Source organism: Nomascus leucogenys, chromosome 23 (assembly GCF_006542625.1).
Source record: "Nomascus leucogenys isolate Asia chromosome 23, Asia_NLE_v1, whole genome shotgun sequence".
Taxonomy (NCBI): domain Eukaryota; kingdom Metazoa; phylum Chordata; class Mammalia; order Primates; family Hylobatidae; genus Nomascus; species Nomascus leucogenys.
This window is the reverse complement of record NC_044403.1, coordinates 22652557-22677994: the sequence shown is the minus strand read 5'-3', so window position 1 is coordinate 22677994 and position 25438 is coordinate 22652557. Positions and strand designations below refer to the sequence as shown.

At 41.6% G+C, this 25438-nt stretch overlaps 2 protein-coding genes across 3 annotated transcripts; both read right to left on the bottom strand.

The window, feature by feature from the left end:
* Positions 1 to 540: 540 nt before the first annotated feature.
* On the bottom strand, positions 541 to 4821 carry LOC100587281 (histone-lysine N-methyltransferase, H3 lysine-79 specific-like). Its single transcript, XM_030804945.1, is given in 7 exon segments — positions 541 to 1686; positions 1689 to 2243; positions 2246 to 3496; positions 3499 to 3999; positions 4002 to 4265; positions 4268 to 4667; positions 4669 to 4821. Coding segments are annotated over 7 exon segments (4176 nt in total). The 5' UTR covers positions 4807 to 4821; the 3' UTR covers positions 541 to 619.
* Positions 4822 to 19038: 14217 nt separating this feature from the next.
* Positions 19039 to 22660, bottom strand: PRR4 (proline rich 4). 2 transcript variants are annotated; one of them, XM_004092118.1, is made up of 4 exons: positions 22564 to 22660; positions 21559 to 21594; positions 20231 to 20556; positions 19039 to 19140 (listed from the first exon to the last, which is right to left on the bottom strand). In XM_004092118.1, the coding sequence occupies exons 1-3, from the start codon at positions 22625 to 22627 to the stop codon at positions 20249 to 20251; spliced, it is 408 nt and encodes a 135-aa protein (XP_004092166.1). In that variant the 5' UTR covers positions 22628 to 22660; the 3' UTR covers positions 19039 to 19140; positions 20231 to 20248. The 2 variants fall into 2 exon arrangements, with proteins under 2 accessions (XP_004092166.1, XP_012357856.1); XM_012502402.2 differs by having other exon boundaries at positions 20231 to 20324; positions 22564 to 22655.
* Positions 22661 to 25438: the final 2778 nt, after the last annotated feature.

Here is a 25438-nt window from a genome sequence, read left to right as displayed (position 1 = left end):
CGGGTTCACGCCATTCTCCTGCCTCAGCCTCTCCGAGTAGCTGGGACTACAGGCGCCCGCCACTACGCCCGGCTAATTTTTTGTATTTTTTAGTAGAGACGGGGTTTCACCGTGGTCTCGATCTCCTGACCTCGTGATACGCCCGCCTTGGCCTCCCAAAGTGCTGGGATTACAAGCGTGAGCCACCGCGCCCGGCCTAGTTTTCATTATAAAAATATTTCACTTCTTTGGTCGAGTTTATTTCTAGGCATCTTATTTTATTTGTAGCTTTTGTAAATGGGATTACTTTCTTGATGTTTCTTGCAGAATGTTTGTTGTTGTTTTCTTGTAGAAATGCTACTGATTTTTGCATGTCGATTTTATATCCTTCAAATTTACTGAGTTTTTTTTTTTTTTTACTTTTTAAAAAATGATAAATACTTATCTAAAACTATCGACAGTACAAACTGGACCAGTCCCAGCCTCCTGCGGCGCGTGCCGCCGATTCACAGTGGAGCTCCCGTCCGTCCTCGCCTCTGCCGTCCGGGGGTGGGAGCCCGGCAGGCCGGGGGGCACCATGCCGCGGGCGCCAGTTGGTCCACACTGTCCTTGCATAGGTCTCGCGGTTGAGGTAGAAATCCTAGTTACCTCCAACTGTGCCGCCTGCCACCCCGGAAAAGCTGCACATGGCGTGCGAGTTGGTCAGTCTGGTGGCAGCGGACGACACGTGCACCAGGCTTGCAGCGGCCAGCACAGAGCTGAACAGCGACTGCAGCACTGAGGAGCCGGCCACGGAGCCGAGATTGGCCTGCAGGGACATGGGGCCGAGAGCGAACTGCGGTCCCGGCGGGAAGGGGCCCAGGAAGGGCCGGTGCGTCTGCGCAGAGGACGCCGCGCCGCCTGCGGAGGACGCCGCCGGGGCCAGGCCGGGGCTGCTGAGGAGGCTTCCGGGAGGCACGGCCGCCGCAGAGATGAAGAGGTTGTGGCAATTCTTGAGGTAGAGCTCGCGGTCCCGGGCCTTGGCGGCCTTGCCGGTCAGCAGCGGGGTCTTGTCCGTGGGCCGGCACAGCAGCAGGCCGCCCTCCCCTGCCTCCTTGCCGCGGCTGCCCTCGCCCTTCAGCCCAGCCAGGCCGTCCAGCTGCCTCTTGCTCAGGAATGGGTTGGCCTCCGAGCCCTCCTTGCCGCGCTGCAAGGGGAAGCTCAGCGGGGAGCTCAGGCCGGCCGCCTCGGGGCCCTTGTGGGGAAGAGAAGCACCATCACTGAAGCTGTGTAAACTCAGGTCCGCGGCCAGGCCCCCGCCGAAGGTGCAGCCGTTAGCAGGGTTGGTGCCCGGGCTGAGTCCATCAGCCCCTGACAGGGAGCCAGGAAAGCCTTTCCTGGAGTGAGCGGCCAGCTTGGCATCGGCAGAGGGCTCCTCCAGGGCGGGCCGAAACGTGAACAGGGAGTTCTGGCTGAGGGCGGAGCTAGCCTGCAGCGGGCTGTCTGCAGACTTGGCCAGGCCGATGTCAAAGATGGGCGAGAAGGTGGACTTCCGCTTGCTGCTCTTGACTGGCTCGCCGGCGGGCGTGGGCTTCCTTCCCGCCAAGCCACCACCATTTTCCAAGGTTTTCGGGGGAGATTTGCTTTCTAAGGAGATTGTTGCAATTTTTCTCTCAATTCGGGCACTGCTGGGCTCGTCCTCAGAGCCTGGCTCCTCGTCTGAGGTGAGTTGGTCTGGCTCAGAGGCCGCTCCTTCTTCAGCACAGGGGGCTGGTCGTGGTCCTGGTAGGGCACAGGGGAGCTCTTCAGGGAGGTCTCGGGGGACAAGATGGCTGTAATCTCCAGGGGCTGGTTGATGTTACTGACCATGGAGATGAGATTGAGGGGAGACCCCGAAGGCTGTGTGAAAAGGCCAGCGACGGATGGCAGGGCTCGGCGCTTGAGGGACACGCCTGCACTCAAGCTGGGCGTCCCGGTAGATGCTCGCTTCCGCCGGCCGCGCTTGCGGCTGTCCTGCCTGTGGCTCGGCACACAGTCCCCACGGGCGCTGGCGGTCAGGGGGCTGTGCTTGCTGGAGGGCGACTGCTTGGCACTGCCTGCACCAGTGGCGATGGTGAACACAATCCTCCTCTTGGCTTCACTCTCAGGATCTGAGAAGCCGGAATCAGAGGGCAGGTCCCCCTTGCTGGCCTCGAGGAGCGGGCCCTGGGTGGCCCCACAAAGCCTGAGACTGGAGGAGAGCTGGTGGGCGGGAGAGGCCGGCAGCGAGTTCCGGGGCTGTGCAGGGGGTGCTGTGGCGTGGAACTGCGGGACCCCACGGTGGCAAAAAGACTCCCAGAGCTGGAGGACTTATCCAAGTTGGCAGGCCCTGCTCCAGGTGTGAGACAGGCCGGGCTGCCCGCCAAGGCCCCGCTGATGGCCACCGAGCCAGCGTAGGAGAAGCCTGCGGGGGCCAGGGCAAGGCTTCTGCTCCCAGCACCGTGGGCATTAGCACCAATCTGCTTTTCAAGTGTGGACGAGGGGTCACGGGGCTGCAGCACGGGACTGCGGGTGCTCCTCGCCTTCTCGGCGCAGCTGGGCAGCACCACGCTGGCCAGGCGGATGCTGACCGGGAGCTTGTTGGGCTGCACGGTGCTGAGCGGGATGCTGATGGGCAGGCTGGTGATGAGCTCCCCGCTGCTGCCGTAGGCGCGCTCTCTTAGGCCCTTCTCACTGCTCTTCTCTCCAGCAAGCTGCAAGGCCCCAGGGGACAGGGGCCGCGTGTCCTGAGGGCTCAGCTTCATGCTGCCAGGCACGCTGGGGCTCTGGTAGGGAAGACCATTCTCCTTGGTGTGCTCAGCTCTCGAGTGCAGCTCACTGGCGGGCGGCCTGCCGGGCACCGTGTGGTCCTGGCTCAGGTGCCGCCTCAGCACAATCTTGGCCAGGCTCATGCTGCTCAAGTGACGCAGCGAGAACTTGGCGCAGTCCAGCTCCAGGTGCAGCCGGCTGGCATCAGGCTCCAGCTCGCGGCCCAGGGCGCCCTTCCCACGCAGGTGCAGGGACAGGGCGTCGTCAGGCGGCACACAGGACTTGAGCTGCAGGAGCTCCTGCTGCCGCTGGCTCTTCTCTAGCTCCACAATGCTGATCTGCAGCTCCAGGCAGTGCCTCTGCTTCTCCGAGATCTGGCTCTTCAGGGCCTGCTTCTCCTTCAGCAGCTTCTCCAGAGACAGCGTGGCCCAGTCCAGCTGCAGTTCCTCGCAGCAAGCCTTGAGCAGCTGCAAGCTCTGGCTGCGGAGCGCACGGTTGTCCTTCTCCAGCTGCTCCGACTGCTCCGGCAGCTGCTGGTTATGGGCGGAGATCTCCTTCTGCGCTTGAATCAGGTCGTTGTAGGTCAGCGCCTTCACGCCCAGCTCATCCAATTTTTGCTGGAACAGCCTCCTGATCTCCTCCTTCTGGGCCTGGCAGTGGCTGAGGAGCTGCTGAGCCGCGCCCAGGAGCTGGACATTCTTCTCCTTCTCCTGGCCCAGCAGCTCCTGCAGGCTGGCCTTGTACTGGGGGTCTTTGTGTATGCCCGGAACTGCAGGTACTGGATCTTGAAGGACTCTGGCAGCTTCTGCAGCGCGGGCAGGGTGGGCGCCACCAGCAGCGGGTTGGGGGAGTGCCGCTGCACGCTCGGAGGTAGCTGGTAGAACGGGCTGTGAGGGTATCTGTAGGCATCCTGGGGCGAGTAGGCCGTCGTCTGAGACACGGTCTGAACGTGCAGGGCATCCAGTGCAGTTTGGTTCTTCTTGGGCTTCCGTTCGGGGTTCGCAGTGTTCATCTTCTTGGGGCGCCCGTGCTTGCGGCCGGCCATCTTCCTCCCCTTCTTGTTTAGCTTCTTATTGCGGGCTTTGGAGGGAGACGGCTTCTTCACGGTGGCTGCTCCCGCCTTCTCTTTGTCAGCACCAGAGTCCATGGGGGCGTCTGCGGGGCCGGCCAACTTGCCCTCTGGGCCCTTAGTGGGCGTGGCCGCGTTGCTCTTGCTGTCGCGCTGCTGGCGGCGCCGGGCTGCCTCCTGTTCTCCCTGAGTTTTGGGTTTTTCAGACTAGAAAAACAGTTTTCAAGTATGGTGCGGTCGATAGTGTGCAGGTAGTAGGAGACTGGCTTCCCCTTCCACGACACCGAGACCTTCAGGGGCGACAGCTCCACCACGCGCATGATGGTGCCAATGTCACTCAAGTTTCTACTGTTTATTCTGAAGTTCAGAGGTGCAAAGGGTTTTGAGGACACGATTCTGCCACCTTCCTTCATGTTTGCAAACCGCTCCTTCAGCTGGTGATACACCTCGTGTTGGCGATTCGCTCCCTCCACTCTTCTGAGAGGAAATAGCCTCTCTCCAATGTGAATTCTGCATGCTTTTTTCCATACCATTTCATCCACTTCCTGAACTCGCGGTCCATGGTCTCCGCATACTTGGCCGGGATGTCTGCTTTCTCGACGCCATAGTGATGTTTGCAGTTGGTGGCAGCGGCGACCTGGAGCACGACCTGGCCCACACTGCTCCCCAAGTCCACAAACAGGTCGTCGTCGGTCATCTTGATCTCGTCAATCATCTGGGCCACCAGGTCAAAGGAGGTCTCCCCGTACACCTCCGGAGAGAAGGGCTCGTAGTTGTTGAGCTTCTCGGGGTCGGTCACCGAGTGGTTGTAGACCTGCTGCAGGATGTGGCGCAGGAGCCCGGTGGACGGCCGCCGTGTTCAGCTTCATGGGCTGTGTGGTGCCCTTCCACAGCTGGTGGATGCTGTCGATGGCACGGTTGTACTTGTCGCAGAGCCTCTGCATGCTCTTGAAGCGTTTGGTGTCATAGTCAATTAAAACGTAATTCTCCATAGCGAGCTTGAGATCCGGAATTTCTTCACAGACCCATCGGATGGTCTTGATGATTTCATGAGCAGCATCGTGATGTTTATCGTAGATCGGCAGCGGCCACGGGTAGACGGTGGGCTCAGCCCCCACGGGCGACTTCAATCTCAGCTCCAGCTTCTACCCCCTGTCCGCGCGAGCGGCCGCCGCACCATGCTAGGCGGGCGGTTGGGGGAGGGGCGGGGCCGCCGGTGGGCGGAAGAGGGCGGGCGGGAGGGAGGGGCGGGAGGCTGAGGGGAGGGGCCCTGGCCTCGGCCTAGGCCGCCGCCGTTGCGCTCTTTACTGACTTTTTAATATCAGTTTTAATAGCTTTTTCAGGGAGTCTTCATGTTTTTTCAAATGTAAGATCGTATCATCTGTAAACAAAGACAATTTGATATTTTCCTTTCCAATTTGGATTCCCTTTATTTCTTTCTCTAGTCTGAATGTTCTAGCTAGGACTTCCAGTATTATGTTGAATAATAGTGGTGAAAGTGGGCATCTTCCTCATATTCTAGATCTTTGAAGAAAGGCTTTCAGTTTTTCCCTATTCATTATGATGCTAGCTGTGTGTCTGTCATATATAACTTTTATTGTTTTGAAGTATGTTTCTTCTATCTCCAGTTTTTTTTATGGCTTTTATCATGAAGGGATGTTTATCAAATGCTTTTTCAACATCAATTGAAATGATCATATGGTTTATGACCTTCATTCTGTTGATATAATATATACATTGATTAATTTGCATATGCTGTACAAACCTTGCATCTCTGGGATCATCCCACTTGGTAATGATGAGGGTTTCTTTTTTTTTTTTTTTAACATGTTGTTGAATTCCATTGGCTGAGTTCAACAAATGGAATTCAACAACATAGTGAATTGTATTCACTATGTTGTTGAGGATTTTGCATTAATGCATGCTTTTTGTTGAGAATTTTTACTTCAATCTTCATCAGGAATATTGGACTCTTTTTTTTTACGTGTCTTTGTAGTTTTGGTACCACGGTAATACTGGCCTTATAGCATGAATTTTGAAGCATTCTGTACTCCTCTATGTTTTGAAATATTTTGAGTATCAGTTCTTCTTTAAATGTTTGGTTAAATTCAGCAGTGAAGCCATCAGGTTCTGGGCTTTTCTTACTGAAATGTTTTTTATTATAGCTTTGATTTCTTTACTTGTTACTGGTCTATTCAGGTTTTGGATTTCTATATAGTTCAATCTTGGCAAGTTTTATTTGTCCAGGAATTTATCCATTTTCTCTAGGTTTTCCAATTTATTAGCATACAGTTGCTCATAGAAGTGTCTAATAATTCTTTGTATTTCTGCAGTACTGGTTGTAATATTAATTTCCTTTTTTATTTATGATTTTATTTATTTGAGTCTTCTCTCTTGCTTTCCTAATTAGTCATTTCAGGAGTTTGCTAATTTGGTTTATTTTTTCAAAAAGTCAACTTGTTGTTTCATTCATCTTTTGTATTTTTTAATTTCAATTTTATTTATTTCTGCTCTGATATTTATCTTCTACTAACTTTGAGTGTGGTTTGCTGTCACTTTTCTAGTTCAAGATGCATCATTAAGTTGCCTATCTGGAGTTTTTCTACTTTTTTAATGGAAGTGCTTCTTGCTATAAACTTTCCTCTTCATATTGTTTCTGCCATATTGCATAGGTTTTGATATATTATTTCCATTGTCATTCGTTTTATGACTTAAAAATAATTTCCTTTTAAATTTATTTATGACCCACTGGTAATTCCAGAGCATACAGTTCAAATTCCATGTGTTTGTATAGTTCCAAGGTTCCTCTTGTTGTTGATTTTACTTTTATTCCATTATGGTCAGATAAGATAGTTGACATGATTTCAATCTAAAATTTTTGTTTTGAGACTCTTTTTGTGTTCTAACATATTGTCAGTCCTGTAGAATGTTTCATGTGCTCATGAAAAGCAGGTGTATTCTGCAGCAGTTGGGTGAGATGTTCTGTAAAGGTTTATGAGGTCAAATAATAAGAGCTGTATATGACAAACTCACAGCCAATATCATACTGAATGGGCAAAAGCTGGAACACTCCCCCTTGAAAACCACAAAAAAGGATGCCCTCTCTCACCACTCCTATTCAACATAGCATTGGAAGCTCTGGCCAGGCAGTCAGGCGAGAGAAAGAAACAAAGCATATTCAAATAGCAAAAGAGGAAGTCAAACTATCTTTACAGATGATGTGATCCTATATTTAGAAAACCCCATCGTCTCAGCCCAAAAGCTTCGTAAGTGGATAAGCAACTTCAGCAGAGTCTCAGGACACAAAATCAATATGCCAAAATTGCTAACATTCCTATATACCAGCAATAGGCAAACAGAGAGCCAAATCATGGATGAACTCCCATTCACAATTGCCACAAAAAGAATAAAATACCTTGGAATACAGCTAACAAGGGAAGTAAAGGACCTCTTCAAGGAGAGCTACAAACCACCACTCAAAGAAATCAGAGTCGACAAAAACAAATAGAAAGACATTCTATGCTCATGTATAAGAAGAATCAATATTGTGAAAATGGCCATGCCAAAAGCAATTTATAGATACAATGCTATTCCCATTAAACTACATTGACATTCTTCATAGAATTAATATATATATTTATATGTAAATATAAATACATATATATATTATAAAGTTCATATGGAACTAAAAAAGAGCCCAAATAGCCAGGTCAATCCTAAGCAAAAAGAACAAAGCTGGAGGCATCATGCTACCCAACTTCCAACTATACAAGGCTGCAGTCACCAAAACAGCATGGTACTGGTAAAAGAACAGAAACATAGACCAATAGAACAGAATTGAGAACCCAAAAATAAGACCACACACACAACCATCTGATCTTTGACATACCCGACAAAAGCAAGAAATGGGGAAAGGATTCCCTGTTTAATAAATTGTGCTGGGATAACTGGCTAGCTATATGCAGAAAATTGAAACTGTACCCCTCCCTTACATCTTATACAAAAATTAACTCAAAATGGATTGAAGACTTAAATATAAAACCCAAAACTATAAAAATCCTAGAAGAAAATCTAGGCAATATCATTAAGGACATAGGCAAAAGCAAATATTTCATGATGAAGACACCAAAAGCATTGTAACAAAAGCAAAAACTGACAAATGGGATCTAATTAAACTAACCAGGTTCTGCACAGCAAAAGAAACTATCATCAGAGTGAACAGACAACCTACAGAATGGGAGAACATTTCTGGAATCTATTCATCTGACAAAAGTCTGACATCCAGTATCTATAAGGTACTTAAACAAATTTGCAGAAAAAAAAACATTAAAATGTGGACAAAGGACATGAAGAGACACTTTTCAAATGAAGACATACATGCAGCCAACAAACATATTTAAAAAAGCTCAACATCACTGATCATTAGGGAAATGCAAATCAAAAACACCATGAGATACCATCTCACAGCAGTCAGAATGGCTATTACTAAAAAGTAAAAAAAAAAATAGATGCTGGCGAGGTTGTGGACAAAAAGAATGCTTTTACACCGTTGGTGGAAGTGTAAATTAGTTCAAACATTGTGGAAGACAGTGTGGTGATTCCTCAAAGATCTACAGAAATACCATTTGACTCAGCGATCTCATTACTGGGTATATGCTCTAAAGAAAAGAAATTATTCTGTTATAAAGATGCATGCATGCATATGTTCATTGCAGCACTATTCACAATAGCAAAGACATGGAATCTACCTAAATGTCCATAATTGACAAACTGGTTCAAGAAAATGTGGTACCTATACACCATTGAATACTATGCAGCCATGAAAAGGAATGAGATCATGTCCTTTGCAGGGACATGGATGGAGCTGGAAGCCATTAACTCCAGTATTTTAATGCAGGAACAGAAAACCAAACACCACATGTTCTCACTTATAAGTGGGAACAATGAGAACAATGAAAACTTATAAGTGGGAACAATGAGAACAATGAGAACACATGGACACAGGGAAGGGAACAACACACACTGGGGCCTGTTGGACGGTGGGGGCTGGGGGGAGGGAGAGCATCAGGAAGAATAGCTAATGGATGCTGGGCTTAATACCTAGGTGATGGGATGATCTGTGCAGCAAACCACTATGGCACACATTTACCCATGTAACAAACCTGCACGTCCCTGAACTTAAAAGTTGGAAATTTTTAAAAATGTCTATGAGGCCCATTTTGTCTATGTACAGTTTAAATCCTATATTTCTTTCTTGATTTTCTGTCTAGATCATGCTACTGATGCTGAAAATGAAGTGTTGGAGTCCTGAATATTGTATTTGAGTCTATCTTTCCTTTTTTATCTAACAATATTTGCTTTATATATATATGGATGCTCTGGTGTTCAGTGCATGTATATTTACAATTGTAACATTCCCTTTCTAGATCTCTTTATTATTATACTTCTGTAGGCTTTTTTTATTCTTTATTTTTTTTTTCTGTCTGCATGTCTTAGGTTCTTCTTTTTGCAGCTGTTAACTTGAAGTCTATTTTGTCTGATGTAAATATAATTTTTATTTCTTTCTCTTTCTCCCTTTTTATTGATTCTATCAGTGAGTTTTACAGTTTTGCATGTCTTTATTATGGGTTTAATCATCTTTTTTCTTCTATATGTAACACTGCTTTGAGTATTTTTTTGTAATGCCTGTCTACTGGTGATTTATTTTCATAGTTTTTGCTTGTCTGTGTAAGATTTTATTTCTCCTTCATTTCTGAAGTACAGTTTTGCTCAGCATAGTATGCTTGGATGGTAGGGTTTTTTTCTCTATATATTTTGAATATATCATCCCATTCTCTTCTGGCCTGTAAGATTTCTGCTGAGAAATATGTTATTAGTCTAATGGGGATTCCTTTATATGTAACCTGAAACTTTTTTCTTTCTGTTTTTAAAAGGCTCAGAAGGGCCTATTTGGGCTTAATATATTTGGAGTTCTTTGAGCTTTCTGTACCTGAATAACCGTCTCTCTTCCAAGACTTGGGAACTTTTCTACCATTATTTCATTAAATATATTTTCCTTACCTTTGCCGTTCTCTTTTCCTTCTAGAATGCCCAAAATATGAATGTTTGTTCACTTAATGGCATCACATAAATTCTGTAGACTTTATTTATTCCTTATTCTGTTTTTTTCTTGTCTGCATGTCTTATTTCAAAATATCTATCTTCAAGTTTAAAAATTCTTTCTTCTGCTTGGTCTACTCCATTGTTGAAGCTCTCAATTATATTTTTTATTTATTTCTTGAATTATTTAGCTCTAGGATTTCTGTTTGGTTATTTTCTTTGATGCTCAACTCTTTGCTGTATTCAAATCATGAATTGTCCTGATTTCACTGAACTGTATACCTGTGTTCTCTTGTTATCTCACTGAATTTCCTTAATGTTATTATTTTGATTTATTTTTCTGGCATTTTATATATTTCCTTATAATTGAAGTCTCTTTCTGGAGAATTATTATTTTTTGAAAAAATATATATATATATCTTTGTTTTTCATGGTTAATGGGTTTCTACCTTAATTTCTATGCATCCAGTGGAAAAGTTGCCTCTTCCAATTTTATGGAGTATGTTTCACAGAGACTTATTTGTATGAGTGTGTCTTGGGGTGTCTGTTTGGTATGGTGCATTGGCCTTGACTAGTAGTGTAGTTAGCATATCGTTTCTTCAGCTGTAATCCACACTAGTGGTGTCTGCAAGTTTTTCTATGGCCTAGGCTAAGAGAGTTCATGGCAAAAGTAGCATGGCTTTGTCATGGGTGAGCTTATCGTACTGTTTCTCGAGTCAGGTTTCTGACTGTAGCAATTACCAAAAAAACTAATATTCTTTGAATGTTAACAGGAAACTAATTTCCCTGGAGGTTTTATCTTTCAAATTAAGAAATTGATGCTCTTATTTCTAGATGTCACTGCCATTTATTATGAAAAGCCCATGACTGGAATACCAGATAAAACCAAAGATTTTCATATTTAATTTTATTCTTGGTCTTTGATTTTTCTCAGGAGTTGTTCTAGGACAGACTCAAGAATTGGGACTCATATACTCTGCTCCAGTTTTATACCCTTCCTTTATAGGAGCCTCACATCACATCACATCACACCACACCACACCACACCACACCACACCACATCACCGTGGCACTGACTCTTTCATCTCTTTCACATTTAAGGACCTCTTAATTACTTTGGCCTCAACTAGATAATCCAGGATAATCTCTCTATATTAATGTTAATTGACTAGCAACAATAATCCCCTTTGCCATGTAATTTAACATAGTCACTGGTTCCAGGGATTAGGAAGCATGCATGCTTGGGAGGCCATTATTCTGCATATTACAGACAGGATAAACATCTTACTCATCTACACCTGGTTTGGTTCAGTGTGTGTGGTGGAGGGCAGAGGGAGATACAGTTAGCAAAGATTTTCTTATAGTTACATTATATTTTTGCAAAAGAGTATGTATGATTTTGTATAAAATTATTTTGATATTACATATATTTGTACTTGCAGGCGGGTATATGCAAATAGTGTAAATGACAAGCAAGCATGTCAAAAATTTACTTTTAGTTTCCCTGCATTTGTAAGGTGGGGATGATGAATACTTCAGAGTTGTGTGTAGACTTGAGAGTGGAGAAGATGTGGATTCTAGTTCTAACTATGGTACTTACTGAGGCTAATGACATCAACCTCATCTTCCTCTTGAAAAATTAGTCAGTTAACCAAATTAAATTGAAAGCATCTTTTTGCTTTTTAATGCATTTCAACAAGTAATACATCAATGTTTGGAATCATTAGGTTACAGAATTATTAACTCATTAGCTTGTCTCAGAAAGAAAATTTTAATTTACTATTGGTTTTTGTACAACATGTAATAAATTCCTGACTCATATGACAAACTTGTTTTAAAGAATATCAGATTTTATGTTTCTTTATCCTGGCTTGATAAAACCCATTGTCTCAGGACTTTTCTTCTAAATAGAAAAGTAGTCTGAAGGCTCGTCCTGACTTATTTTAAGACTGTAGTATTTCTGTTCTGCCAGTTAATATGTTTTCACTTTTTCTTTCTATTTTCTTTTTATATCCAATACATTTCAGTATGAAATTTTGTGATGGGCCACTAGTCTGATGTGCACAGTTTAGCCAGGAATAAATATTAGTGGATTCAAAATAGGCACTCAAACTATCTGTCCCGATTTTTTAAATGCTGTTGGTTTTTTTCTTTTCTTTTTTTTTTTTTTCAAATTTCAACTGATGAATGAAAGTAGCTGCCTAGAAAATAATGAGGTGGGTGCCAAACCTGGGTTGGTTGAAGGAGTCATAGCACCTGTGCCATGCTATAACTTAAATAAGTGACCTTATCTAAGCCCATGGCTTCAAATGACAATGAAACTGGTGAATTTATCTTTTAGGAATGGAAGGGCTATAAAGATATTTGATGACAGAAAACTAAGAGGATTTGTCACCAGAACGTCTACCTTTTAAAAGGGGGCTAAAAAAAATTCTCTGGCCAAGAAAAATAAATTAAAAAAGAAAGTTTAAAACACCAAGATTAAAGAAAACACAATGGAAAGGGAAAAAATGAATAAATTCATCTTCCTTTTCCTCTTCAGTTTGGTAAATGTATCTGACAGTTGAAGTTACAATTATGACATTATCAGCTGTGATTGTAAACTTGATTTCAGTGGCATTTGAAGCCATGGGCTTAGACAAGGTCACTTAGGAATAGTGTAGATATCAGGACAAGTAAGACCTCTGAGACAGCCATGTGGGAACTTGACATGGCAAGCAAATGATGGGGAGCCCCACCCAGTGACTGTCTTCACACTAGCAGCTCTCAGTGAAGGCTTCTGTATTAGCCATTCTTGTGTTGCCATAAAGAAATAGAGGGGCTCTGCACAGTGGCTCACACCTGTAATCCCAGCACTTTGAGAGGCAGAGGCGGGTGGATCACGAGGTCAGGAGATTGAGACCATCCTGGCCAACACGGTGAAACCCTGTCTCTACTAAAAATACAAAAAATTAGCTGGGCATGGTGGCAAGTGCCTGTAGTCTCAGCTACTCAGGAGGCAGAAGCAGAAGAATCACTTGAAGCCAGGAGGTGGAGGTTGCAATGAGCCGAGATCGCACCACTGCACTCCAGCCTGATGACAGAGCGAGATGCCATCTCAAAAAAAATAAAAAAAATAAAAAATAAAGGTAATTAATAAAAGGGATTTAATTAGCTCATAGTTCTGCAGGGTGTACAGGCATGGTACTAGTATCTGGTTAGCTTCTGGTGAGGCCTCTGGAAGCTTACAATCATGGCAAGAGGCAAAGGGGGAGGAGGCGTGTCACATGGTGAGAGTGGGAGCAAGTAGGGGAGGTGCCACACACGTTCAAACAACCATATCTTGCATGAACTCAGAGCAAGAACTCACTAATCACCGAGAGAATGGTGTTAAACCAGGAGTGTCCAATCTTTTCGCTTCCCTAGGCCACATTGGAAGAAAAAGAATTGTCTTGGGCAATACAAAAAATATACTAACGATGGGTGATGAGCTAAAAAAAAATTCCAAAAATCTCAATGTTTTAAGAAAGTTTATGAATTTGTATTGGGCCATATTCAAAGCCATTCTGGGCTGCATGCAGAATGCTGGCCATGGGTTGGACAAGCTTCTGCTACACCATTCATGAGGAATCTGCCCCATGATCCAATCACCTCCTACCAGGTCCTATCACCAACGTCGGGAATCACATTTCAACATGAGGTTTTCAGGGGACAAACATCCAAACTATATCAGCTTCCCTGTGCCAAGCATGGATGGAGCTGAGAGCTTCACCTGGGTTACTTACAAAATATACATGTTTTATACAATAATATTAATAGTACAAAATAATTACTTTGTACCAAAAATTAATTGTACAAAATATTAATTAAAATATTTAACATAACATTTGTACGATGTATATAAAAATACAAATATCCCATAAAATTTGATAATAGCATATGCTATTTTATTTCTATAATATAGAAACTCAATACTCAGCAACTTTGTTCACATTAGACCACTTTTATTTGTAATTATTGATATGTTGGGTCACAAACCTGCCATTTTACTTTGTGATTTCTGCTTATCTGTTTTTTTTCTTTTTTTGTCATTGTTGTTTTGTACGTCTTGCTTTCATGTGTGTTACTTTAATTTTTTTTTTTTTAGAATTCCATTGAGGTTTATCTGTGGTATTTTTGAGTATATCTCTGTGTGCAGACATCTTAGTGGATACTGTAGGTTTTACATCACATGTAATAACTTATCATGGTGTAGTAGGGTCAGAATTTTAGTACTTTGAAAGATGTATGGAAACCTTATTCCTTGATCCCCTGTATGTCTCTTTACCCTCCTCTGTTCCTTATATAGTTGTCTTAAATATTTATCTATATACACTTAGAATCACATCTGATAATGTCATAATTTTAACTTCAACTGTCAAATAAATTTACCAAACTGAAGAGGAAAAGGAAGATGAGGTTATTCGTTTTTCCCTTTCCGTTGTGTTTTCTTTAATTTTGGTGTTTTAAAGTTTCTTTTTTAATCTTTTTTTTTTTTTTTTCCTGGATAGAGAATTTTCTTGAGGCCCTTTTTAAAAGGTAGATCTTCTGGTGACAAATCCTCTCAGTTTTCTTTCATCAAATGTCTTTATAGCCCTTCCATTCCTAAAAGATAAATATACCAGATATAAAAACCAGAATCAAAAGTTATTTTATTTCATCACATAGATAGTGTTGCGCCACTTTTCTGTGGCTTTCGTCTATTTCTGATGTTTCCTGCTTCCATTTGTATTGTTTTCCCTCCTATAGATAAGCTATTTCCTCTAGCTGCTTTCAAAATTTGTTCTTTCTTTTAATTTTCAGATATTTTACCATGGTATACCTTAGTTTGGATTCTTTGTGTTTATCTTGGTTAGTTTTATTCACTGAAAGTTTGTGTCCCCTCAAAATTCATATGTAGACATCCTAAATTCAATGTGATGTTATTTGGAGTTTAGGCCTTTGGGAAGTAATTAGGGTTAGATTAAGTCATGAGGGTGGGGCCCTCATGTTGAGATCAGAGGCCTTGTAAAAAAAAAAGAGAGAAAGAGAGAGGGAGAAGGAGACAAGAGATATCTTTTTCTTCTCTCCAACATGTGAAGATACAATGAGATGATGTCCATCTACAGCCAAAAAATGTCTTCAGCAGAACTCAACTATGCTGGTATTCTGATCATGGTCTTCCAGCCTCTAGTATTGTGAGCAACACATTTCTGTTTTTATAAACCACCATTCTATGGTATTCTGATACAGTAGCCTAAAATGGCTAAGAGATTTTGGGTTTGCTTGAATTTAGAAATCTGTGGGTTTTTGCCCATTGCCAAATTAAGGAAGTTTTCAGTCTTTGAGACCTTTCTCAAAGTTGCCTATTTCTTGTCTCCTTCTGGGACTCTGATAACACAAAAATTAGGCCTTCAGTTATAATACTACAGGTCCCTGAGGCTGTGTTTATGGTTTTTTCCTGCTTATCTCCTTGAATTTTTTATGTGGTTATTTTAAGTTTCAGTTCTAAAATTTCCATTCAGTTCTTTCATGTATTTTAATTTCTTGGCTGAGATTATTTTTAAAATTTGTTTCATATATGTTTGTAAGTAATATACTGGAAGCATTTTTATGATGACTGCTTTAAAATCTTTTCTGAATAATTCCAACATCTTTGTCATTTTTGTTCTGGAATCTTCTAATTATCTTTTACATTCAAGTTGAGATTTTTCCTGGTTCTTTGTATACCAAATGATTTCTAAATGAACCAGGACATTTTAGGCATTATGAGACTCTAGAACTTATTTACCTTTTCTGTCTTAGCTAGCTTCCTCAGACACTACTCCAGCAAGGCAAGGGAGTGAGGGAGGGACACTGCATTACTGCCAGGTGATGGTAGAAATAAAGATTTCCTCGCCATCTCTGTTCATACCTAGGCAGGGGAATGTTCCTCATTACTACTGGCTGGAAGGTGGATTCTGGGTCACCACTAGGCCTCCACTGATAGCCTGTCTTGGAGGCAGAAGTGACTTGTTACTGTTTCCCACATGGCCTCCACAAGCACCACCTGGTATGGAAAAGAGGGTGCTTCTTCATTGCTGCTTTTAGAGTAGGTCCAGCTCCCCATTTGCTCTCCAGTCATATCAAGGTGTGGAAGGAGAGTAAGGGGCTTATTACCACAAGCTGGGGATGAAAGTTCCAACTTCTGATATTCTGAGATACTATTCTGGAGGAGGGTTGGGACACCTTGTCACAGCCTGGCAGATGTGAAGATCTAAAGATCTAAGCTCTTCACTTGAGGTAATAGTGTTTTCTGTGGTACTTGACTACAGTACAGTGGTTATTGTCTAAATGTTTTCTGCTTTGGTAGACTATTTCCTTGACCTTTGCCTAAAATAATAGGCTTTTGTTGGGAAATTCTCATATGTGCCTGTTAGTATTTCTATGTTGATGGCGTTTTCAGCTAAAAGTCTGCAAATTATAAAGCAAAAAAGAAAACTTAGAGGATTCGTCACTATACAATTTATTGAGTCCCTACCACATCTGCCTTGGTCTCTCCAGGTCTGAGTTTTCATATATTTTATATATAATGTTCAGGGTTTATAGTTTTTCTTAGTAGAAGGAATAGGGCAAAATACATTTACTCCATTTTTCTGGAAGCAGAAATTAGTTTACTTTCTGTAAAAAAGCAGTCGGTGAATTTCTGTCTAAATTCTCTGCCTTTTCAAGAGGAACTGGGCTTTACTTCCCAGATTAACATCTGAGCAACAATAGACCTACAGGTGGCATTACTCTCTGTATAGGTAGAGAATAGGCTGCATATTAAATGTTAAGGAGCAGAATCATTGGAATTTAAACGAGGAAGGAGACTTACTTTTTATTCACGTTAACCAGCCACCTGATGACATGCAACAGTGCATTTGTTAATCAACATACCTTTTAGATGGCCTTTCTGCTTCTTTTTTGAATGGCTTTAATGCTAAAGAAAGCAAGTGTTTATCAAATAATCTATTTTTTAGATAATTCATTATTAGAAGTTAATTCATTATTAGAAAGATAATTTATTTTAAGATAATTCATTATTAGAAAGAACAAAACGAGTCTTTTCTAATAAAAGAATAAATAAATTTAAATGTATTGAGCTTTCATTGTTGTATATCATGTAGGGTAATTTTATATACATGTTGCATTTTACAAGACTCAAATCGTGTAATTTTATATACATCATGTAGGGTAATTTTATATACATTTTATAAGGTAATTTTATATACATTATGCATTTAATTCTTGTTTTTAATTTTATTATTATTATACTTTAAGTTTTAGGGTACATGTGTGCAATGTGCAGGTTTGTTACATATGTATACGCGTGCCATGTTGGTGTGCTGCACCCATTAACTCGTCATTTAACATTAGGTATATCCCCTAATGCTATCCCTCCCCCTCCCCCCACCCCACAACAGTCCCCAGAGTATGATGTTCCCTTTCCTGTGTCCATGTGTTCTCATTGTTCAATTCCCACCTATGAGTGAGAACATGCGGTGTTTGGTTTTTTGTCCTTGCGATAGTTTGCTGAGAATGATGGTTTCCAGTTTCATCTATGTACATTTAATTCTTGTAAGTAGCCCTCTGCCTTAGCCAGTTCGAGCTGCTATTAACAAAATATCTTATCTTGGGTAATTTATAAATAATATAAATGTATTTCTCATAGCTCTGGAGGCTGGAAAGTTGAAGATTGAGATGGTACCAGATTTGGGGTTGAGTGAGAGCCCATTCCAAACAGACAATTTCTCCTGGCTTCTCTCTCATGAGGCAGAAGTGTGAAAGAAGGATGAACAGAGTCCTTACATGTCAAAAGAGATGGAACAGCTCAGCAGCCTTTGGGAGCCTCTTTTTATAGGGAAATTGATCCCATTCACGAAAGTAGGGTCCACATGACTTAGTCACTTCCCCCAAAGATTCCCTCTCTTAATACCATTACATAGGGAATTAAGTTTCAACATAAATTTATTTTGTAGAGACATAAACATTCAAACTATAGCATTCTGTCCCTGGTCATCCCCACGAATATATGGTCTCACATACTAAGTACATTTATTTCATCCCGCAAATCCCAAAGTCTTAACTCATTCCAGCATCCACTCTAAAATCTAAATCCAAAGTCTCATCTGAGTATCATCAAAATCAGATATGGTATGGCCAATTGTCTAATATTGAACCACCTTTAATATCCTCATCCTCTTTCAACATATTTTATTATTCTTTTAGCATACTGTTCATTTGTTTATGTACTATTGAATAGTTTCCCTAACAGAGTATCCTTGCTGTCCTATATATTTTGTTTAATGAAACTCAGAAAGAATTCAGAAACTTGTTGTTTCCTGTACTTAAAAAATCTAAATAAGAATTATGTGCTTTTTAATGATAAAGACTAGATATTAAAATTTTCTGTATTCAGTGACATTGGAGGTGATAATGAGAGGTGGTTGGAGACAGTTACATATCAAATTCTTTTGCTTCTTAGGGTTATTTTCTATTCAACTTTCCCTCAGCATCTTGAGTTAAATTTGGCAGTCTGTTATTTGACAATAATACTGATATTGCTGGAATTTTCACAATCAGAACAGAGTTTTACTTAAATTTCTTGCCCTTTAAAATACATTATGCTGCACCCTTTATGAAATCCACTCAAGTTTTTATAAAGAATGGTGAAGGACTTAGGGAGGAAGAGAACTGAGCAATGAAAAAAGAGGAGAAAAGAGAATAGTGAGTGTTATGGAGAAGAGATCTAGAACTACATTTATGCCCCTGGAAACCAGGATTAATAGTTTTGGAAATTTTAAGAATTCCCCAGCACCTGCAACTCCCTCTCGTTTGTTATATATTCCTTGTTTTCCTAAAGTTACAAGAATATCAATGAAAGATGTAAAAATAATTTTAAGAATTTGCATTTGTGCTATGCAATCTAAGACAGAAGAGGAACAATGGAACTCTTTCCCCTTGGCAGCTGGCTTTATTAAGATAAAGGAGGAGGGAAGCCTGCTGGAAGCATCAATGAGCAGGAGTCCCAGATATTCTTAGATTGTATTAATGGCCCTCAAATTCTAGACTCAGAAACACTCACAAAGAGGAGCAACAATCAGAAATTGCATGCTATTAATATTTTATTGGTATACTGAAGAAAGAGTTATGACCATATTATTTCAATGTCATGGCTTTCTGAAGGAAGTTATCTTCTTATTTATTTTCTGAAACAAACAAACAAGGACATTTATACACAAGATACAACATGGCAAAACTTATCTAATTTCTTGATGATATTACTAAAGTAAATTATTGCTTTCAAGATTAAGAAAACATTATTTTTATGGTGTTTATGTTTTGGTTACTGTTCAAAACATTCAAGGTTATATTTAGGAAAATGACTGCAACTTGAACCTATAGTAGTGAAAAACTAATAGAAGCCTACATATCAATTAACAGTGGTTGATTGAAGAAATCATGGTACAGTCACACAAGAGAATAGTATACAATTGTAACAACAAAAGAAAAATGTACAAATAAATCACCAGGAAGATCTATAGGTCTCTGTGAAATTATAAAGTTATCTAAGACATATATTATTTGAAATAAGCAAATACAGATCTGCATATAAAACAATATGTCATTTATGGGAAAAATAATGACGTATGCTTTTATACATATAAATATTTCCAGGAGGATGTTCAAAAAATTAATGGTGGTGACGTCTGGTGAGGGGTGTGGGTAAGTAGGATAAGGCATCACTTTAAGATTTAGCTTCATACCATTCTGTTCAGTTATATATATTTTTTTCCTTGAGCATGTACTAATTTCAAAATAAGTATTTTAAAAATTAAATAAGATATAGGAGCATCAAGTTCAAGTATCATTTAGCAGGGACACTGGACCTGAGAGGCTGGTGTGAGGCAGGACTGAGCAAAGAGTCCTCTGGTAGAAACCTGAGAGAAACCTGAGATGGAGAGTTCTCAGGTTTGAGAAGGCAGACTCAAAGACAGGAGGCAGAGCACCAAAGGGAGAACACACCCCACTTCCTCATTACCAACTCATTTTAATGAGACAAGTCATCTTAAGAAAAAAGTTGGGGAGGTCAGTATTTCGTAAGATAAGAATTCTTTGAACAGCTTGTTAAAAATACAAGGACTTGAAATCTTATCCAAGAAGATCTGAATACAAATCTTTAGAAATGGGGTCCAGGCTTACGTAATTTCAACATATTTCCAATTGATTTGTGAACACGATAAAGTTTGAGAACGGTAGCAGTTTGGGCATTTAATGGAGAATGAACTGGAATCATACCTGTCACTGAATTCTAGATTACCAGAGTGGCTGGTCCTGCGGATGTCTTGGTGGTCTGTCCCTCTGGAAGAATGGTGGTGGTACTTCCTCCAGGCTGACAGGAGGAAATCGGGGTACAGAGAGGTGATGGCCTCCTCGTCGGGGTGGTCGTTGTTGATTTTGAAAAGGAGGTGGGGGAGGATGGTGGTGATGGCCTCCTGGTTGTGGTGGTCTCTGCTGAGGACCATCATCTTGGTTACCACTATTGCCAGGGGGTCTAGGTAGGAGTCCTTCAAGCGGAGGTCTCTGGGGTCCCTGATCTGGGCTCTGACTTGAGTCCTCTACATCTGTGTGAGTAATTAATGGACAAGAATGCATGAGCTCAGTGAAGAAAAACTCTCCTCTCTTTATACTTCTCTCACCTTACCACACAGCCCTGTTTTCCCCAAACCTGCTGCTTGACTGTCAACTTCCCTTGTGCCCACTGTTTTTTTTTTCTTTTTATGCAGCTCTTCACTTAATCCATGTAAGAGTGATATGGAAAGTCTCATTTATTTGCTCCTGTGACAAGTATGTTTCCTTAAATTTGAAAAGAGGGGTTCTTGCATATCTTAGAGTTGCCAGAGGATGTCTCCAAGGACAGAAAAAAAAAAGCAAAAGCATTATAGCTTTCAGTTATGTTACTGGTTATTTATTTAATTTTGGTTGCTGTAATAACTTACAAACTGTGACTCCATCTCTGGGCACCTAAGACCTATGTGGAAACTAGAGCTGATTTCCCAGGCTTCTGGAACCAAGTAGAGAAATACTAAGAGACAGACGAGAAAGACAATGTGAAAGCCTGTACGTGATCACTAAACAGCTGTGGCAAGTATTTATCATCTGTGGTGACACAGCTGAGTGGGTCAACACAGAGAAAAGACATTCATGCACTGATTTTTTTGTTTTGTTTTGCATTACTCCCTGAAGCCACATAACTGTGCAGGGGAATATTGGGGGAAGAAAGAAGCAGTTAAGGATGGAGGAGTCAGAATGAGAACACTTCTCATTTGTTCATCATCTCTCAGCAGTCATTCCAGCCTGGGAAAAAAGCCTGCCCACTCCTATTGTCCTCAAAGCCAGGCATCTCTGGATTCAAGTTGGTGGCCAGAATAGTCACCAATGGTCCCCAGAATCGAAGATGGGTAAGAATTGCCTGTATATTTAGGGGCACTAATATTAATCAATGCCTGACCCCTCTTACCACCTCCTCCCAAAAAAGTGATGAGAAGAAGACACTGAAAGAAACTAAAAAAAATTCTAGTGGAAAAAAAAAGAAAAGAAATTGATTGAGGATCATTGGGATTTACCTGGTGTGGTGGAAGTAAAGTCTTCATAGATCACATCTAAGAAAAGAAGCACAGGATGAAGTGAACATAACCTCATAAATCTTTCAGGACTCATAGTGGTCTATAGGGAAAGGGGTCTTCTGGCCACACCCTGTGCATCCCCTAAGTTACCTCATCAACCATCTTTTGTGAAGCTGCTGGAAGGGGAGGAAGATGTTAGGGGAGGCAGGGTTGTTACTACCGCTGAGCATCAACCACGAATTCAACATAGAAGAGTCCCTTTCTGTCATCCTTAGGATCCCTCAAACCCTAATCCTAATTTAGGCAAACTGCTCTTAGTATTTTCATGTTGTATTTTAGTTCTGCTGCCTTCTTCCTTCTTTAAATATTTTGATCATATTCACAAGCTTTCCCAAGAGGAGCAACCAGGAGTAAATATTTGGATACAATCTTACACATACTGCCTGCAACATATTGAAATTTTAAATGTGATTGGAAGAAAAATGGGAATTTGGGGACCTGATATTTCTATACCACTATGTAGAAAGACACAAATGTATTATCCAGTCCTCTATGTCTGAAAGTACTCTGATGTTTGTTTATCTCTTTCATTGATTCTGCATCCCCCGTACAGCCAGGACATCATCATCGCTGTCCACTGAGATTACTGTAGCATCTTCATAGCTGGACTTCCCTGGATCAGTCTTGCATTCTCCACTGCATCCTTCACAGCACAGCCAGGTCTTTCTAAAAATGCAAATCTTACTTTGTCATTCCTCTAACTGAAATTCTCTATTGGGTTCCAAGTGTATATCAAATAAAGTATAAGGCCTTGGCATGGAATGAGGGCACAACAGATGTCATCCTTGGAATGAGAGCTCCAAAGCCCTACCCTTCTTCTCAACCTCCTTCCTTCCCTCCTACTCTTCCTCTGCAGTGGTGTAGGGTGGACCCCTGAGGCCCTAGAAGACTCACAGCCCCTCATCCCACTCCCCATTTCCTTTTTTAAAAAAATTATTTTTTTACCATTATCTGTGCTCTGAGCTGAGCTCAGAGCCAGAAGGACCACTGAGAGCAGGACCAGCAGCATCTTGAAGGAGGCTCTGGAGTTGCTCCCAACTCTGTGCTGAGAGAAAAATGGCAGCTCCCTTTATAAACATGAGCAGAACAATGGCACCTTTCAGCTCCATACTGGGTGGACCTCACCACCTGAAAGATTAGGTTTTGCTCTCCTCTCATAAAGTTGAATGCATCTCTTATTACTTTTTGGGACTTTAGCCCAGCAGGATGTGGTGGTAGGATGTGGTTAGGTACAACCTGTGACTTGAGCATAGTTTCTGAAGAAACAGTATCCAAGCAATCAGCACAAATACAATTGAAGTTTGGTCATCATTTGATTTTCAATCAGGTTAGACAGTTACTTGGTCCTTCCCCTGCATTGGTTGTCTGTGTGCACATGTGCTCACATTTGTATATGTGTGTCAGCAGTGATCCTATAGCCAGAAGTGAAAATGATTAATATCTCTAGCTATTAGTGTAGCATAAATTCCATTTTTATGGCATATATACCTATATAGATGAAAGGTAGCTTAATTTCATAATAATATGGTAATAATACAGAGATCATTTCTGTTTAATGTTCAGTTGTGTGAGGACAACACACACTTGGGCACACGTGGATGACAGAAGGTTTACCCTCAGGCTACTCTGGCCCAAAGAGATTAAGATTCTCCTAATCTAGCACTAACCAGAGATACTTTATTGTTGTAGAACACAGGTATTAAAACATTCTATCTTTATTAATATCCTGGGGGTTAGTAAAATAAAATTGGCCACAGAAAGCACCATTAGATTTTTGCATCAGAACAGTGTGAATACACAGTTCCTTGAACAAGCCATGCGATTTTATGTCCCTAAGACTTCTTCCACGGTCTTTCTCTTTTCTAGAATGTTCTATAAGATTCAGTTTAGGTCTTACTTCTTGTACCAAATATTTTAATCACACTGGCTATTGAGTGGACACAATAATACAATCTAATTAGATGGTATGATAGCCTGTTGAAAGCCTCAAGTATTGCATTGATTTTCTATGTTTTAATTAGTTTCCATGCTATTTGCTTCTCAGATTGCCTTCACCAAAGATTATTTTCTCGGCAATATTCTTATACTCATTCTTATTCACTCTTGTGCTGAACCTTACTTGTTGATATGTTATATTGTGAATCAATCCTCCCTATGTTTTATATCTGGCTGCTTTCTTCATGTGTTCTGGGAAAAATCTTTATTTGATTTTCTAAACAAGGTTCTGTACTTCTCTTCACTTCCTTTCTTCATTTTTGTTTTTAAAATTTGGCACCAAAGTTTTGTGTTTCTAAAAAGTTTGGTAGGGTCCTGAGTTGGTAGCTCAATCTTCACCTGCTGACTTTTCTGTTCTATCTAGTAGTTTTCTGCTTATATTTTCATGGAACCCCTAGATCGTTCAGTATCACCAGCTGCCACTTTTCATTACAGACATTGTATAGGTCTTGTATTATTGTTACATTTTTGTACAGGGCTGGTGATAATTTGAGGATAGCTTGGTTGGAAGTATGACAGAGTTGGGGGAATGTGACTGGAAATCTTAAAGACAGGCCTCTTGACCATTGTGGATAAGTGGATCCTGTGCTGTGCAGATGAAGGTCTGGTCTGGCTCTTCTGAAGGGTTGGAGGTAATATTATAGGAAGATTTTCTAATCAATGGTGTTTGTTATGGATAACTTTACTTTGGCAAGGTGACCAAAAAAATAAGTATTTTCTCTGGCATAATTATGGACATATTTTGAAGGTGAAATATATTATGAGTTAGCAATTCTTCTCTATGTGGGAAGCAGAAGAGTTCTAGCTGTGCTTTATGGGTTTTATGGGTGAGAGAGAGTAGTTATTTGGGCCTACAGATCCAGCTGTGTTACTAGGATTGCTGCCTCTGATTTCACCAGACACTGTTTAACATGGGAACTGGAGATAAGCAGTCCTGCCTAGGTGGCTCATGGTAGACCATCAGGTAGGAAAGGAAGGTCAGAGAGAAGGAGCAGAGGGGCATGCCATGCAGACATGATTCACTGTGTGGGTGGATGAGGAAACTGCAGTCCTGGTGGAAGGCAGGCTTCTCCTTGGCTGGTGAGTGCAGGAAGACAGCAGATGATGCCTGCAAATATCACTCAGCTCAGACCCTTACCCTGACATTCTCCAATGTAAGCATTGAGAGAAAGAGATGAATGTATCAGGAAATAATAAATACCAGCTATGATCTCACCACACACAACCACAACAGAGGTGACAGAGGAGCTGAAACAGACAGTCAGTGAGTGAGGGTGGGGTCAAATCGAGAAGCAGGACTGCAGCAGGAGCTTAGGCACTTGTAGGTGAGTGGACGCTCTCAGCAATCCACTTGCTTTTTACAACAGATGAAAACTTAACATATCCCTAATATAATTCTTGATTTCTGCTTCCTAAAACCTGCTCTCCTTCATGCTAATTTGTTATGGCTACCCTAAAAAAATGCCCCACAAGTCGCTTAAACAACAGAAATTTACTTTCTGTTAAGTTCTGGAGCTTGAAGTACAAGATTAAGGTGTCAACAGGTTTGGTGTCTTCTGAGGCCCTGTCTCCTTCACTTCTAGATGACTGGTTCTTGCTGTATCTTCACATGGGGTTTTATTTGTAGACGTGCATCCCTGGTGCCCCTCTGTGCTCTGTGCTAATGTTCTTTTCTTCTGAGGACAGGTGTCAGATTGGATTAGCACCAAACCTATCAGCCTCATTTTAACCTAATCCCCTCTTTAAAGGCCCTACTGCAAATAAAGTCATATTCAGTGGTATCAGGGGTAAGGGATTCACCATGAGAGTTTGGAGGGAACACAAT